Below are 15,237 nucleotides of genomic sequence, written 5' to 3' on the forward strand. Positions count from 1 at the left end.
ACTCTGAACAAAATTTGGCAATGCGAACATTATTTTGAATTGTTAACATTTTTTGAAAATGCGAACAAGATTTGAAACTCGAACATTTTTTTGAAGCTTGGAACAAAATTTGAAGAAAGCGAACATATTTTTGGATCTGTGAACAATTTTTGAGAAAGGGATCATTTTTTGTAACTCTGAACAAAATTTGGCAATGCGAACATTATTTCGAATTGTGAACATTTTTTGAAAATGCGAACAAGATTTGAAACTCGAACATTTTTTGAATTAATTTTAAAAATATTTCAAATGTGAACAAAATTTTGAAAATCAGAACAAACAAACAAAGAAAGCATGAAAATTTTCGAAATTCTGAACAAAATTTTGTAATGTGAACACTATTTCAGAAATATGAACAATTTTTGACAAAAAGAACATTTTCAAAAATTTTGAACCATATTTGAACTTTTTGAAAAGCTTACAAAGAAAAAGTAAAAAATATTGAAAAAGAAAAACAAAGAAAACAAGAAAACAAGAAAGAACAAAATAATACTGAAGAAAAAACAGTAGAAGGAACATATGGGTATTTCGTCGCTCTTAGTTTCTTTAAGTTTAACATTGCTTTCTTACAGATCCACGAGCCGGTCGCGGTGGCTAGCGTGTGTGTATCGCTACTGGAGGTCGTAGCTTCGATCCCTAGCGCCATTGTTTTTTTGCGGTTCATCTCGCGAGGCGAAACCACTCAAATGGGCCGGCCCAGGGTGAGCTGCGCCCTGTGCAAAGCGGCGACTACTTGCCGCAGTAAGCAGCGAATAGGGAATTCCCGACACCTTGACCGGTTCATGTGCTTCGTGCGTGGGCGCTCGATTCATTCTAGCCCAACTAGCTGGATGTGTCGGCCCATCTATCCTTTTAGCGTAAACCTGCCAGCGGTAACTCTCCTTTTAGCGTAAAACTGCCAGCGGTAACTCTCCTTTTAGCGTAAAACTGCCAGCGATCAAAATAACCAGCGAGGCAGCCTAACATACATACGTATACAATTTTTTTCTCCGAGTCAAAGGTATGGCGGCTGCTATACCCTACCCACTGGAGGCCTAATACGCCTGCGTGTGGTCTCGCCGAGGCCTTTTTTCAAGTGATGTGCCTGAGTTTTTCATATGTGTCGTTTAGCGGTTGTGATGGTTTTTATTTGGTTCTCTATAATTAACTAGGCAATCTGATTTTCGCTCGGTTTTCCTTAATGAACGAGTAACTCTTTTTAATGAATGCAGGATAACTGTTATTTAAAAAAATATAGCATGAGTGTAAACCCCTTTCAAAAATGAATCTAACAATAGACATACAACTTATAATTTATTTGTCAAATCTATGATTAAAATTGGACACAAAATACCAAAAATACCAATAAACCCAAATGGAGAAGGTAGTACCAAACAACATGCAAACACATGATTTTGACCCTGCATTAGCTCAGCCTGTCCTACTCGCCCACATATGCAAATTAACAAAAGTCTGAGGAACCAAACGCATCCTTATTAACACGGCAGACATGCGAACCAACCTGTGGTTGAATGGTCAGAGGGACTGTGGTATCCTCATCCCACCAGTGTTCAAATACTGGTACTTGCATTTATTTCTAGATTTATTTCAGAATTTTTGGTGATGCGCATTCAGTGGGAGGAGATGTTTCCGTCGACGACGAGGTGCCTACAGTGACTTCGTAAATTTTGAGATAATATGCCAGTTCAGTCTTTTGGGGTGTTCATAGAAATAGAGTGTGCGTGTGTGCGTTCATAGGGATAGGATCTGCGTATGTGCGTTTATAGGGGTAAGTGTATGCGCGTGTATATGACCGCTTGGGTGTCAAAAAAAAGACACGGCGGATGCTCCTAGCACCGAACTCTCGACTTCTTCTCAGCTTTCAGATCGCCGAGGAGCCAAACGGACGGCCCAGATTTCATGTAAGCACTCCTGTCCACGCCAACCCGATGGAAGCCGATCCCCAAAACTGAAGCAGAGAACCCGATCGGAGCAATAATGGACGCCCTCACCCGCCTCCACCGGTCGCTCGCCGGCGGCGACGACGAGGAGTGGCAGGAGGACGACATCCTCGGTGATACCGAAGGCCTCTGCTCTCTGTCCCCTCTCCAGGTAAAGCAGACCCCTCCAAGAACCCTCGACCGCAGCAGCTGTTTCTACTTTCTTGGTCCTTGTCGATCTGATGTGTTCTGCTTGTTTTGCCTGGTTCAGCGGCTCTACGCCTTCGCGGCTTGCTTGGTTGCTGGACTCGCCCTCATGATGCTGGTACGTCGCTGTAATTTCCGCCTATGATCTGTCGCACGCACAGCTTTTGCTGTAGTTGACTGCAGGTGAATAATTAGCCATGTTGGCTGCCCGTGCTGACGCTATTTTCAGCAATTGGATCCTATACATTGAGGGATTAAGAACTATAGTCAAGAGTTGTGCTTACTGTGTTATTTCCGGCAATGCCTGATGCTATTCCTTCCAAATATCGAATATGTCATTCAGACATTTAGGCTTAACAAAGCTATAAGTCGAAAGAAATGGGTCACACGCTTAAATGCCTATTTCAGCATTAAGAACTTTAGTTAACCCAAGACACTGATTTCTTCGCTGGATTTGCCCTTCCTGGTAAGCTTGTGTCACATTTAACCTGTCAGTGCTTGTGAGCCCTTCCCGGTAAGCTCATGTCACATTTAATGTGTCACATTTAACCTGCCAGTGCTTGTGAGCCCTTCCCGGTAAGCTCATGTCACATTTAACCTGTCCCCTGTCGGTGCTAGCGAACTGCTGAACTGATGCTTTGCCTTCTCTTAGTTGGAGTTATTAAGGTTTTAAATGCCATGCTTATGCGAAATTTGTTCTGATTTTGTCTTGGATGACGGAGACAATTGTTAATTCACCTAATTCCTTTAGTGTGTGAAAATTGTATCATTAGGCTTCAAACTTATAGTAAGATATACTGGCAATTCTAAACTCTTTACCAGAAGTTAGCTGCAGCAAATAAAACGTGTCTAAATGTAAGTTCTTCATATGATTTAGTACTTACCTTTTATTTTATTTTGCAGTCACTTATTGTTTTCGCCAGACCTATCAAATTTGCTCTGTTGTTTACATTTGGAAACATAATGGCAGTTGGCAGGTGATTACACAGATTTTAACTGATGGGCTTTCTGTTTACATTTGTACTCTTCCCTATATCGGTGTTGCTATTTATTATATATAACTGCAGTAAAATTTTCAAGTGAATCATATGATCCTGTCAAATGCCAGTTTGATACATATGTTCAGCTCATGCATTAGCTCTACTTAACTTTCTCTTGAATATTCACCTGTTGCAATATGTTGATTTCAACCTTTGTTTGGCAGCACAGTCTTCGTAATGGGGGTAAATAAACAATTGAGGATGATGCTTGACCCAGTTCGTGTTTACGCAACGGCTATTTATGCTGGATGTGCTGTTTTTGCTCTGATTTTCGCTCTTTTGGTTAGTAATCTCTAAACCCTTAGTTCATTTTATGGCTTTATTCCTGTAAGTAAATAACCTAGTTGAATAAACAGCTATCAAAACCCAACAGATAACCGTGTGTTCTGATTGTGGTCTATGTGCAGATTCATGACAAGCTGCTAACATTGATTGCAATCATATGTGAGATATGTGCGCTCTTCTGGTAAGTTGCCTTTCCTACGAATAGTAGACTTACTGACTTGTTAATCCTTCAACTATCACATTGTAATGTCACTTGAAAAGTTGCAAATATGCCTTAATTGAATTGAGGCATGATGTACCTCAATTAGACCAAGGGAAGACATAAGACTACCTAAATACTTGCTTGTTTTGCTCGTTCTGCTGCATGCACTAGGATAATCTGAACACATGTCAATATTTTTCAAGCATATAACATGGACACAGTTAATTATGTGCAGTCATTTGATCCTTGAGTGCTATCATGCACCGAATGTGTGTCTAGAGGACCATTAGCAAAACTGAGATTAGCTTATACTTCAAGATGATAGAAAACTGTTATGTCCTCTTGCATTTTCAGGAATCATTTTCAGCTTGTCCTCATTTTTTTCGTTTTGTCTTATGTATACCTCTTCACCCTAGTTATTCAAGTCATTGTATATGTGTAGTACGTTCAGTTGCCATGTCAAATTGTCGAAGAAGCAATACCTGGAATTCGAAATAGAGCTACATCTCTAACTTACTTTTGGAATTCGAAATAGAGCTACATCTCTAACTTACTTTTTATTTGAGATTTGAGTGGTGGAAGCACATTTACATCAGTGGATGATATGCAATTCGCCCAGTCCTTGAATGCACTCCGTTATACATGGGCCTTGACTATGTCTTTTTTGATAACGTTCTTCTTGTACAGTTGGACCTACATAGCTATACAAGTATACAATTGTAAACAGCACATACCTAAAATGCCACTCCCTCTGATCCAAAATAAGTGTCGCAGTAAAACCTTAGTTCAAAACTGCGACACTTATTATGGGTCGGAGGGAGTACCAAATAATGATGCTCTATTAGTAGCCCATAACCATGAGTGGTCATAGCATCATCTCTGTATAAACGGTCCGTGGCATGTGCGAACCTGGAGTAAGCAATGCCTGACTATTAGCTCCTCAGGGCTGTTGAAAGTGCTGGGGCAATCAGTAGCCAAACCTTTTGTTGAGTGTAAGAACTAATAAGTAATGCTGCAAGGATCCAGAAGAAAAAATATAACTGGAGTTACCAGCTAAACTGGCCTGTATGATAGTGTTGCCGTCGCGTTTTCCTTGCTGAATCATGACATGCAGTTCTGGTGTGTCCTTGCAACTTTTTCTTCTTGTAATCAAGGTCCAGCAGCAGTGTACAGTAGGATACGGTATCTCAGTTTGAACCAAAGGGAAACATGATATAATGCTCTATTTGAACGCAGATGTGTACATAGCATGCGGTGAACATAGATGCAGGGTATTTGGACACTGTAAATTCACCCAACCAAGGAAACAATGCGCTGATTGTATCTCTATTTCCTGTTCTTCCCCCTTTCAATCAACTGACAGAATTACCTAGTTTCAGAAGAAGACAGAATTACCTGACCATGTTTTCCTCATTTCACCTCAGGTATAGCTTGAGCTACATCCCTTTTGCTCGGCGGATCGTCTCCGACCTGATGGTCAAGCTCTGCGACACTGAACTATGATTTCATCGCTCCAGCAAAATCAGAGAACCGGTTCATCTCCATCGCTCCAGCAGTGCATGTATTCCGCCCATTTCCCTGTTCTCTGATGACTGGTGGCTGGATCAAGCTCCGTATTGTGCATAAATGCTACACGAGCGGCACTTTACTTGTGCAGCTCACAACTCCCTTCTGTAATCCTTGATTCCATTTGTTTATTTGAACTGAATCAAATTCTGTGCAAATTACAGTAGTTGCTACAAAACCCAGATATAAACGGCATCTTTGCTCTGCAAGAGTAGTCTCTGTGCTTGCATTCAGAAGCTGCAGCCATTCCTGCACATACAGTTATTTATTAATCCTGCACTTTTCATTCCCCTCTGGCAGAAGAAACTGTACCAGGCAACCTTCGTTCGTGTCCGCTGGATTGTGGGGCCCACCAGAATGGACGTCGCGGCGGGCCCACACGCCAGTGAACCGGTGGGACGACACGCGTGGACTCCAGCTCTGCTTCAGTTCTCCCAGCCATTTTCAAATTTCGAAACCCGTGTCGCTCGCCTCCACCTATATATGCGATCGTCGCTGCTCCTCCTCCCCCCACACACGCAGCAGCAGCAGCGCACGGCACCTCGCCTCCGCCTCCCAGCCCCAGGCGCTGCATGGGCAAGGCCTTCTCCCTCCTGCGCCCGGAGCCACAGCCACAGAGAGAGCCGGGGGAGGGGATGGTGATGGAGCTGAGGAAGCGCCCGCGGCCGCGGCGCCTCGACCCCGACTTCGTCTCGTCGCCGCCGCCCACGCCGCCCAGGAAGCGGCCGCGGAAGCAGGACGCGGAGAGGAAGCAGCCACCACGGCGGCCGGCGGCGGCGCAGAAGCCGCCAGCGCCGAGCAAGAGGGCCAGGTGCGTGCAGCAGGGCATCGGGAGCCCCGTCGCCGGGCTCCAGCCTTCCAGGTGCTGCAGGATCGTGGCGCCGCTCTCGCGCGTCTCCTTCATCCCCCGCTCTCGCGTCCCCTTCAACTGGTAAGCTGTTCCCCGCCTCCTCTCCCTCTCTCTCTCTGCTCTCCCGCTGCTCTGTCTGGTGTATGCGTGCGTGCGGGTCTGTCGATTTGAATTTTCCCGTGGTGGTGGGCTTAGTTGGACTGCGCTTCGAATCGATTCGAGTTCCTAGTTTGAATCCTGTGGTCATGAAGTGTGCGTGTGTGGTTCTGGAACTTTGGTGCGTCGGATCGGAGGGAGGGAATTGGACTTGAGCATTTGTGTGATGAATCCGTGCAAATTACCTACCGAATTGCTTATTGAATCTCTTATTGACCTGCTTTGAATTCTGCTTCTGTGAATCGAGCTTGGTACTGAAGCGATCGCAACTTAAACCAGTTTGCAGTGTGTGTTGCTGTTTGAATCCTCTGGATGTAGTAGACTGGAGCTTGGAGATTATTCGAATTTCTGTTGCGTCAGATGTGTTTGGGGTAAGAACTGGTGCGCTGCGCCCTCGAAATTCTGGGCTTAGTGTTCCCAATTAGGAATGCAGAGTCGCTGGGCATAGCTTCGTGTGTTTGAATTGATTCGGGTCCGGTTCTGCTGGTGGTTTTGAAGCAGTAGGTGTTCGAATTAGTCGCACTTTAGGACTACTGCTGTGTTATCTTGTTTTTTGGTTCGAATTCAAATTCGCTGGAGCCAAGTGTTTGCTGACCAACGCATAATGCCTGACGCATGAACCGATTACTTGTGATTCCGATGCTTCAGGAATTCTACTGGGATTGGAGTCGTAGTTTCCTGCTTTGTGTTGTGATTCAGGAATTCGTTATCTGTCTATTCTGTGATTTGTGCTGCAGGTTTGAAATCTGAATACTCTCGTCATGTTGTTTGGTGCAGGTATGAGCCGGACATCTGGACGGAGGTGGCCAAGCACCTGCACGGCGCTGACCTGCTGAGGCTCTCCGCCACCTGCCTCTGGTTCTTCCGCCTCCTCTACGAGGACTCCATCTGGCGCTACGCCTTCCTCCGCGACCTCTCGCTCCGCACCAACGATCCCAAGATGCTCAGGCTCCTCCACGTTCCCCGCCCGTTCCACCGCTCCTGGCGCCTCCTCTACGCCACCGCCTTCGGTATGCACCGAGTCTTCCGTGTGCTTCTCCTTCCTCCCACTGACACCAGTCGCACGTACTGACATGCGTGCTCCTCCGCCCTCTGTTTCTTTCAGACGATACCCATGCGTACTGCTTCCGTCAGCCCGAGAAGCACATTGGTGAGCACACCTCAAGCGACGTGCCGGCTACCGAAATCCTCTCCTGGCCTGTTTCTTGCTGTTTACTGTCATGTGTTTACCTGACGCTTGGTGTGGTGCAGAGTGGTTTCGCATTGGTGGATTCCTGATGGACACGCCGAAGCTGCTGCTGACGGCCAAGCTGGCACTGCCACCGTGGAGGCCGATCCTGGATGATGGCCCGGAGATCTCCATCGGATTCATGGGAGCCTGCTTGCTCACCAATGTCCGCCCCGGCATCTGGATCGCTGGTGCGTGCATACATCATGATCATGTGCCCTTCTTCTTGGCCATTCCTGGCTCACTTGCTGGTCTTGTTAAAATGTCTGACATTCTTCATTGTTCTTTGGTTCTTCTGAATGTTGCAGACATGAACATGGTGCGATGCCCCGTGTGCAACCTCAACAAGTGCGAAGGTGATGATCCTAGGCTGGAGTTTGTTCTTGGTCCTGCCATTGTGGTGCTTGTTTCTGAATTTGGTTTGGATTGGAACAACCTGTGGTACAGGGACGATGCAGGTTCTGGATGCGCGGCACTGCGAGCTGTACCTGGAGAACAAGTTCAGGGATGGGACCTGGGAGTACGAGGACCTTGGCAGTCACTTCAGCAATGGGAAGCTGGATACTGCCGCCGCTGCCATCTTCAACTACGACTACATCGATTCCCCATGCATCAAAAGTTTGTTCCTGAACTATTCATCCATTCCAGCACTTCATTACTCGTGTGTGATTGCCCGGATATGAGGATGACACTCACGCTGACTGTGGCATCGTTTGTGCAGATATTCTCAATTCCAAGTCTTGGATCCGGGATCGCACCAACCTGCTGCCAAAGGGATGCTTCACCCCGGTCGCTGTCGCCCTCAGCAGCAACCTCAAGCCCAACGAAGGTATGTCTAGTTCCAGCAAGATCATGACCTGAAGCAAAGCATATATCTGCCTGAAGTCTAGTTCTGACATGCTATGGCATGCGCGTGTGTCTCTCATGACAGGGTTGCTGTCGAGGTTCCAGGCGATGCGGGACATGTCGAGGGGCGGGCAGATCGTATCTGTCAGGATCACGCAGCAGCTCCTGTGATTCGTTCGTGCTTGGTTCATTTCTGGCTGGGTTCCTTGATGCTGCGTTGTGGAAATGTGTTAATGCCTGGTATTTAGTTTGCTCTGATGCTAGCGCTGACAGGGGGATAGTCAGAAAGGAAGGGGTACAGTGGGGTAGATAAATTCCATCGCAGAAAAAAGAGAGTAGAGTAATTAAATCGGCGCTTAGAAAAGGAAAGTAGGAAATTGCACAAATGGGGCGGGCTCTCTGTTTGTTTTATCGATCAATGTTTAATGCAGTATATTTGTACTTCGTCGAAGAGCTGCACAGTTTTTTGAGCATATATATAAATATATATAGCACCTTGTGGATTATTCGAGCTTACCTTGGTATTGGTATGTGCTGGATTTACTCTGTTTGCTTGGTTGGCTTGCTGCTTCTCTATCTACCGTGTGCATAGTAGACTGGATGCACAGCATTAGAGTTCTTCAGACATGGGTAACACAGCACTGGTGAACTTTAGATGCTTCCTAGTTATTTCGGGCAGTTCAAACGTTTTGTCGACATGAACGCGCTTAAGGAGCTTTTCTTGCATGGGCGTAAATTCACTTGGAGCAATGAAAGGAAGACACCCACCCTCACTAAGATCGATCGTGCGTTCGTATCCGTCGACTGGGAGATCGAGCACCCAGAGTGCCTGCTTCAAGCTTTATCCACCGAGTACTCGGATCATTGCCCTTTACACCTCACGCTTCAAGAGTCCATGCACATTAGGAGGAGGTTCCGCTTTGAGAAGTTTTGGGTCAAAATGGAGGGTTTTCTTGATGTAGTCAAAGAGGCGTGGACATGTGATCCGAATATCACCGATCCTTTCTTGCGGCTTGATATCTTGCTTCGTAACACAGCTAGAGCTCTTGCCACATGGGGTCAAAAGGAGATAGGAAATATCAAGCTGCAAATAGCCATCGCAAATATTGTCATCATGCGGTTTGACTGTGCTCAGGAGAATCGGAGGCTTACGGAGGAGGAGCGATGGCTTAGAAGAACCCTTAAGCAGCTTGTGCTAGGGTTGGCCTCCCTAGAAAGGACCATTGCTAGGCAAAAGTCGAGGATAACATGGCTACAAGAGGGGGATGCGAACACGCAGTTGTTTCACTTGGTGGCGAATGGGAGACGTATGAAGAATTACATCCCCTCTCTGCATATGGACGGTCGTATTATCACAGATCAGAAAGGAAAGGAGGAAACCTTCTACAATGCTTACAAAGAGCTGTTGGGCAAGGATGTGGCACGAGATTTCACCCTGGACTTGGAGGGATTAGGAGTCGATCACATAGATCTCTCTGAGCGGGACAGAGTGTTTACTGAGGACGAGATTTGGGCTGTTATTAAGGACATGCCCTCGGACAAGGCACCTGGACCGGACGGGTTCATTGGATTGTTCTTTCAGAAAGCTTGGGACGTAATCAAGGTGGATCTCATTGCCGCGATTCACAAGCTTTTTGTTGGTAACGGAAGGGGTTTTGGGAGGTTAAACCAAGCTTTGATCACTCTTCTCCCAAAGTCTCCAGAAGCTTCCACGGTATTCGACTTCAGACCTATATGCCTTGTGCATAGCATGCCCAAGATTGCATCCAAACTTCTGACAGCAAGGCTGAGACCGCGCATGGGAGAGCTGGTCCAGGCGAACCAGTCCGCCTTCATCAAGGGGAGATGCTTGCATGATAATTTTTTGCTAGTGAGGCAAATGGCGCGCTCGATGCACCGAAGGAAAGCGAAAGGAGTACTGCTCAAGCTTGACATTACAAAAGCTTTTGACTCCCTGGCTTGGCCGTTTTTGTTTGAAGTACTAAGAGCTAAAGGTTTCTCGGAACGTCGGATTTCATGGATCGCAATTCTGCTTACCACTGCCAGCTCAAGAGTGCTAGTAAACGGATGCGCTGGCAACAAGTTCATGCACGCTAAAGGTTTGAGGCAAGGGGACTCGATTTCCCCTCTGCTTTTCGTTATTGCCATGGATGTTCTTACGACAATTATCATCAAGGCACATGAGGCTCGAGTGATGAGCACGATCAATGTATGTAGCCCGATGCAGCGCCTGTTTCTGTACGCGGATGACGTAGTACTATTCATCAAACCAACATGGCTAGATCTCCTGTTCGTTAAGGAAACCCTCACAATCTTTGGAGTGGCATCGGGGCTTAAAGTAAACTTCGCCAAATCAGCGGCAATCATGATCCGAGCTGACACGGAGGATGAAGAGCTTGTCAAGTCGGTACTACCTTGGAAGATCACCACATTTCCATGCAAGTACCTGGGTCTCCAGTTAAGCATCAAACAACTTAAGAGATCCGAGTGGCAGCCGATTGTGGATGCGGCCCTTCGCATATTGCCAGGATGGCAAAGGGGCTTGGTGACTAGACCTGGGAGGCTTATCCTCGTCAACCAAGTCATGAGGGCGCGGGCCACACACCACCTTATGGTTGCGGAGGCGCCAAAATGGGCTTTGGAAAGGGTGGACAGAGGTTGCCGGGCTTTTTTCTGGGCCGGGACGGAGGAGGTGAATGGTGGCAAGTGTGTGGTATCCTGGGCAAGGGTATGCAGGCCAAAACACTTGGGTGGATTGGGCGTTATTGACTTATCTAAGCACGACATTGCTTTAAGATTACGATGGGAATGGCTTAGACACACAGATGCTTCCAGGCCTTGGCAAGGGCTCAACTTGACCGCGGATAAGAAGGTGGCCCAAGCTTTTGGGAGCCTGGTTAAATGGAAGGTCGGAGCGGGAGACAAAATCTGGTTTTGGAAAGATCGGTGGCTTCATGGCGCAACCATCGCTGAGCTAGCCCCCTTGGTTGTGGCCACAGTCCGTACGCAGGTAGCAAACAAGAGGCTGGTACGTGATGCGGTGCACATGCATGCTTGGATGAACGACGTGGTGGGTGACCTATGCACGGAGGGTCTTACCCAGTTCATCGGGCTTTGGGAGATCATATCGGAGGTTCAATTGGATGCTCAAACTGAGGATAGCCCCATTTGGGCTTGGAATGTGTCAGGAGTCTACACCGCATCTTCCGCATACAAGATGCTTTGTGAGGGAGGAGTTAGATTCCACTCTTTCGGAGCAATCTGGAAATGTTGGGCGCCACTTGCGTGTAAAATCTTCATGTGGTTGGCGGTGCAATACCGATTGTGGACGTCGGATAGAAGGGCGAGACACGGTTTGCAAGACCAAACATCAAAATGCTACTTCTGCGACCAAGAGGAAGACACGGTCGACCACATCTTGCAGCAATGTGTGTTCTCAAGGCAAGTGTGGTACAGATGCATGACCAGGATGGGATTGAGGATGGAGCTTTGCCCTACATACGAGTCTCGCTTGGTGCAATGGTGGACGGAAGCTAGGAAACGCATACATAAGCAAACACGGAAAGGATTTGACACATTCATGATGCTCATCTGCTGGACACTTTGGAAGCAGAGGAACGCGAGAATATTCGGATCGAGCCAAATCAAGAACGAATGGGAGACCGTGGACTTGATCTTCGACGATTTGAGGACTTGGGCTACGGCAGGAGCATTTGGAGGACGATCGATACCTGAGTAGTAGAGTAGCATTAGGAGTGGGGTGGAGGCTTGGTTGGGGTCGGTTTGTGATCTCCAACTAGCGCATTTGTAAAACTCTTGTAAATATTTTTCTCCCTTCTATAAAGCTATGGTACGCCTTTGGCGTACCCTAAAAAAAAGTTCTTTTTGCATGCACTGTTAGATCACGATTGACACAACTTGAACAAAATCTGAAAAAAAAACAAGGATAACTCTTCTGCTTATGTATTTTGTCCACTCATTGTTTTTTTTTCGTGCAAACTTCTTGTGTGATTGATTCTATTCTGTATAATGCTACTCAGTTGTGAAACAGACGCGCTAAGTGGATGGAGCATCTGTAGATGTCAGAGGGTGCAAGGGGAGGGAGTTTTAGTACTTACAGTAGTACTGATTATGGCCATCGATCTTGTGGGTTCCTTCGTACTTCCTCCGTCCGGAAATACTTGTCGTAGAAATGAATATAAATGGATGTATCTAGAACTAAAATACATCTAGATATATCCATTCCTCCGACAAGTATTTTCGGACGGAGGGAGTACCTTGTTGGCAAAATGCATTTCCCACAAGACCTATATTTCTCCTTTCGTAGCAGCCTTGCAACGTGTGTGTAAATCTAAGCAGTAGAATGGAGTTGGTTTGGTATACGGCTAGGCAAACACAAATGCAGAACAGAAGAGATAGCTAGCAACCTGAAAGCAGAAGCAGTGCAGATGGCTTAAAGCAGGCGCGGTGCAGCAAGGATCACTGGTAATTTTTCTTCCTTGGAAAGCTGCTGTTCGTGCGCAGTGGAGCTTTAAGCTGGTTGTTGTGTTGAGAGCTTCAAGTTCTGAAGTCTGAACTCGCAGCTGCAGACTGATTTCTCCATCAACTGGGCATGGCAATTCTGAAAGGCGCAAACTTGTCATACCGAATCGGCTCGTTCCCCCGGCCCTCTTCGCCAGCGCCAAATGCTATACGTATCTAGACAACAAATGTAAGACAAGTAATTTGAGACGGATGTAATACTAATTTGGAGCCCGAAATGCTGCACACGTTCCGGTTACCACTCACGTGGTTAGGCAAATCAGCAACAGCACCCACCTCTGTCCGCATGCACCTGGATCCTAGCGGCCGGGCTCAAGCAGAGTAGCTGTGATCTACTTGTTCCGCGACCCAGCCAGCCTGATCCTCCCCACTCTCCAGGGTCTCTGCTCCATTGGACTAGTTGGAATCCCGCACATGATGCAATGGACGGCCTACTCCGGTCCAGGCTCAAGTACAAGATTATTATCCTGGTCACGATAACCCGTATTTTCAGTCGCCTTTCCACCCCACGGCGTCTCCTTTTCCCGCAGAAACGTAGTCATCCACGAACCCTATGCGCATGTCACCGCCCACAAAACTCCATGCAACACCCACTTTGATCAAGTGCCATCACACACACATGTTCCTCTCCTTTCCGAATAAATAACAAGTGATGTAACAGTACAAATGCTGGCCAAGTTGTATTGCGGTACGCAGCATGCATGTGCCGACTTTGCTTTGATGTGATTAGTTTTGGTTTGTGCAGTGGTAGTAATAATATGTGTCAACTTGCCGTGGACAAGTGCTAACTGTCCAAGCCCCATTTTGACCCCCAAGCTCTTGCAGCAAATGCTGTCCATTGGGCAGTGCAACCTACTCCTCACGTACTATATTCTACGTAGTTACGTTTCCTTCCTACCCTTGTCCTCGCGCGGCTGTGCCGTCCGTTATATAGACGCCATGGCTGTCACCACCAGGCGGCCATTGGCACTGCTCATCTCTCGCTCTCTCTCTCTTTCCCCACCTCTGCTCACGCACCCAAAGCACAGCCACAAGTTCACGAGCCGGCGCACGGCAAGCAGCAGAGAGACGAGAGTAATGGGCAACGCTCTGCCGTGCTTGGTCGACCAGGGCGTGAAGGCTCTGCCGGCGGCGGCGAAGCCCAGGCGGAGGATGTACTCGCTCCAGCTTCTCATGAAGGTCCTCCACACGATGAAGAAGACGACGCGCGGCAGCAAGATTGGCGGCAAGTCCTCGCCGGAATCCGAAGTAGGTGGGGCGGGCGTGAAGAGCATCAAGGCCTCCCCGAGACGAGCGGCGGCAGGTCGTGGTGGCGGTGGCCAGAGGAAGGGCGTCGTGCGGGTGAAGGTGCTCCTGAGCAAGGAGGAGGCGGCGCGGCTGCTGTCGCTGACCGTCGGGGGCCAGAAGACGGCGGCGCAGATCGTGGCCGAGATCAAGAGGATGGAGGCGCGCCGCGCCGCCGCCAATGCCGCCGCGGCGGCCGGGTGGCGGCCCGCGCTGGCGAGCATCCCGGAGGAGTCGTCGTAGGTGCACCGTGCACGTACGTGTGTTATCATGTAGCGTCGTGTCCTTGAGAAAGCGGGAAGAACAGCGAGAACGGAGGGAGATTTGGGCTGAGAGGCGAGCAGGCGACGCCGGAAGCTCCCCCTCCCATGCATCATCCGTATGCTGATGCTGATGTTGATGCTGGTGTGTGTATATAGCAGCTTCCCTATTTTGAAGCTTCTCTTCTGCTCCCCCATGCTGTTCATCCCGATCGCTTCTTGTACTGCTCCCTCGATCACCATCCCAAAGAAATGGAATGAAATTTCGTTTTCTTCGTAGATCATTCGTGCTAATCCATGTGTATTTCTTTTGAGTTGGCTGTGCGTTTTCTTCTAGCAAGATAATGACGAACATTATTTCAGATTAAGTATCTGGCCTTTCTTTCTCTGTCAGCACGCACTGACAGAACTGGCTACGTACTGGAAACATTTTTCTAAACGGATGATCGATGCAGATGGTGTCCTACACTACACATCACACCACATTTTGTTCACATCCACGAAGCATTACACAGCATATTTTGCAGAAAACAATGGAGAGGAAGCTTGCGATCGAGGTTGCTGCTCCGAAGGTGGATCATTTGTTGGTTACGATATGGCAAACTTAATAATGCAGCGGCCGGATGGGTTTTTGTCCTGGAACGCAACTCGTGCGACGGATTGGTTGGGGAGCTTGATTGGCGGGCGCCCCATGTGCAGTGGTTGCTGTTCTCTCTCTCTCTCTCTCTCTCTCTCTCTGCTAGGCCTAGGCGGTACGTAGTGGGTTTGGATGACTGAATCGGTTGCATATATAAACCCCAACAAATCCCTTTT

The 15,237-nt window shown here is 47.7% G+C and overlaps 3 protein-coding genes across 3 annotated transcripts; all 3 read left to right on the plus strand.

The window, feature by feature from the left end:
* Positions 1-1,936: 1,936 nt before the first annotated feature.
* On the plus strand, positions 1,937-5,544 carry LOC119267584 (vesicle transport protein SFT2B-like). Its single transcript, XM_037548999.1, has 6 exons — positions 1,937-2,130; positions 2,230-2,283; positions 3,069-3,142; positions 3,370-3,487; positions 3,613-3,671; positions 5,117-5,544. The coding sequence occupies exons 1-6, from the start codon at positions 2,017-2,019 to the stop codon at positions 5,193-5,195; spliced, it is 498 nt and encodes a 165-aa protein (XP_037404896.1). The 5' UTR covers positions 1,937-2,016; the 3' UTR covers positions 5,196-5,544.
* Positions 5,545-5,690: 146 nt separating this feature from the next.
* LOC119267583 (probable F-box protein At3g61730) lies at positions 5,691-8,854 on the plus strand. The gene is made up of 8 exons (XM_037548998.1): positions 5,691-6,189; positions 7,042-7,274; positions 7,370-7,414; positions 7,516-7,683; positions 7,801-7,848; positions 7,940-8,110; positions 8,214-8,321; positions 8,424-8,854. The coding sequence occupies exons 1-8, from the start codon at positions 5,831-5,833 to the stop codon at positions 8,507-8,509; spliced, it is 1,218 nt and encodes a 405-aa protein (XP_037404895.1). The 5' UTR covers positions 5,691-5,830; the 3' UTR covers positions 8,510-8,854.
* A 4,926-nt stretch (positions 8,855-13,780) lies between these two features.
* Positions 13,781-14,703, plus strand: LOC119271386. Its single transcript, XM_037553239.1, has one exon. It carries the CDS (start codon positions 13,820-13,822, stop codon positions 14,405-14,407), a length of 588 nt encoding a protein of 195 aa, XP_037409136.1. The 5' UTR covers positions 13,781-13,819; the 3' UTR covers positions 14,408-14,703.
* Positions 14,704-15,237: the final 534 nt, after the last annotated feature.

The sequence above is a fragment of the Triticum dicoccoides genome, chromosome 3A, assembly GCF_002162155.2.
Source record: "Triticum dicoccoides isolate Atlit2015 ecotype Zavitan chromosome 3A, WEW_v2.0, whole genome shotgun sequence".
Lineage (NCBI taxonomy): Eukaryota > Viridiplantae > Streptophyta > Magnoliopsida > Poales > Poaceae > Triticum > Triticum dicoccoides.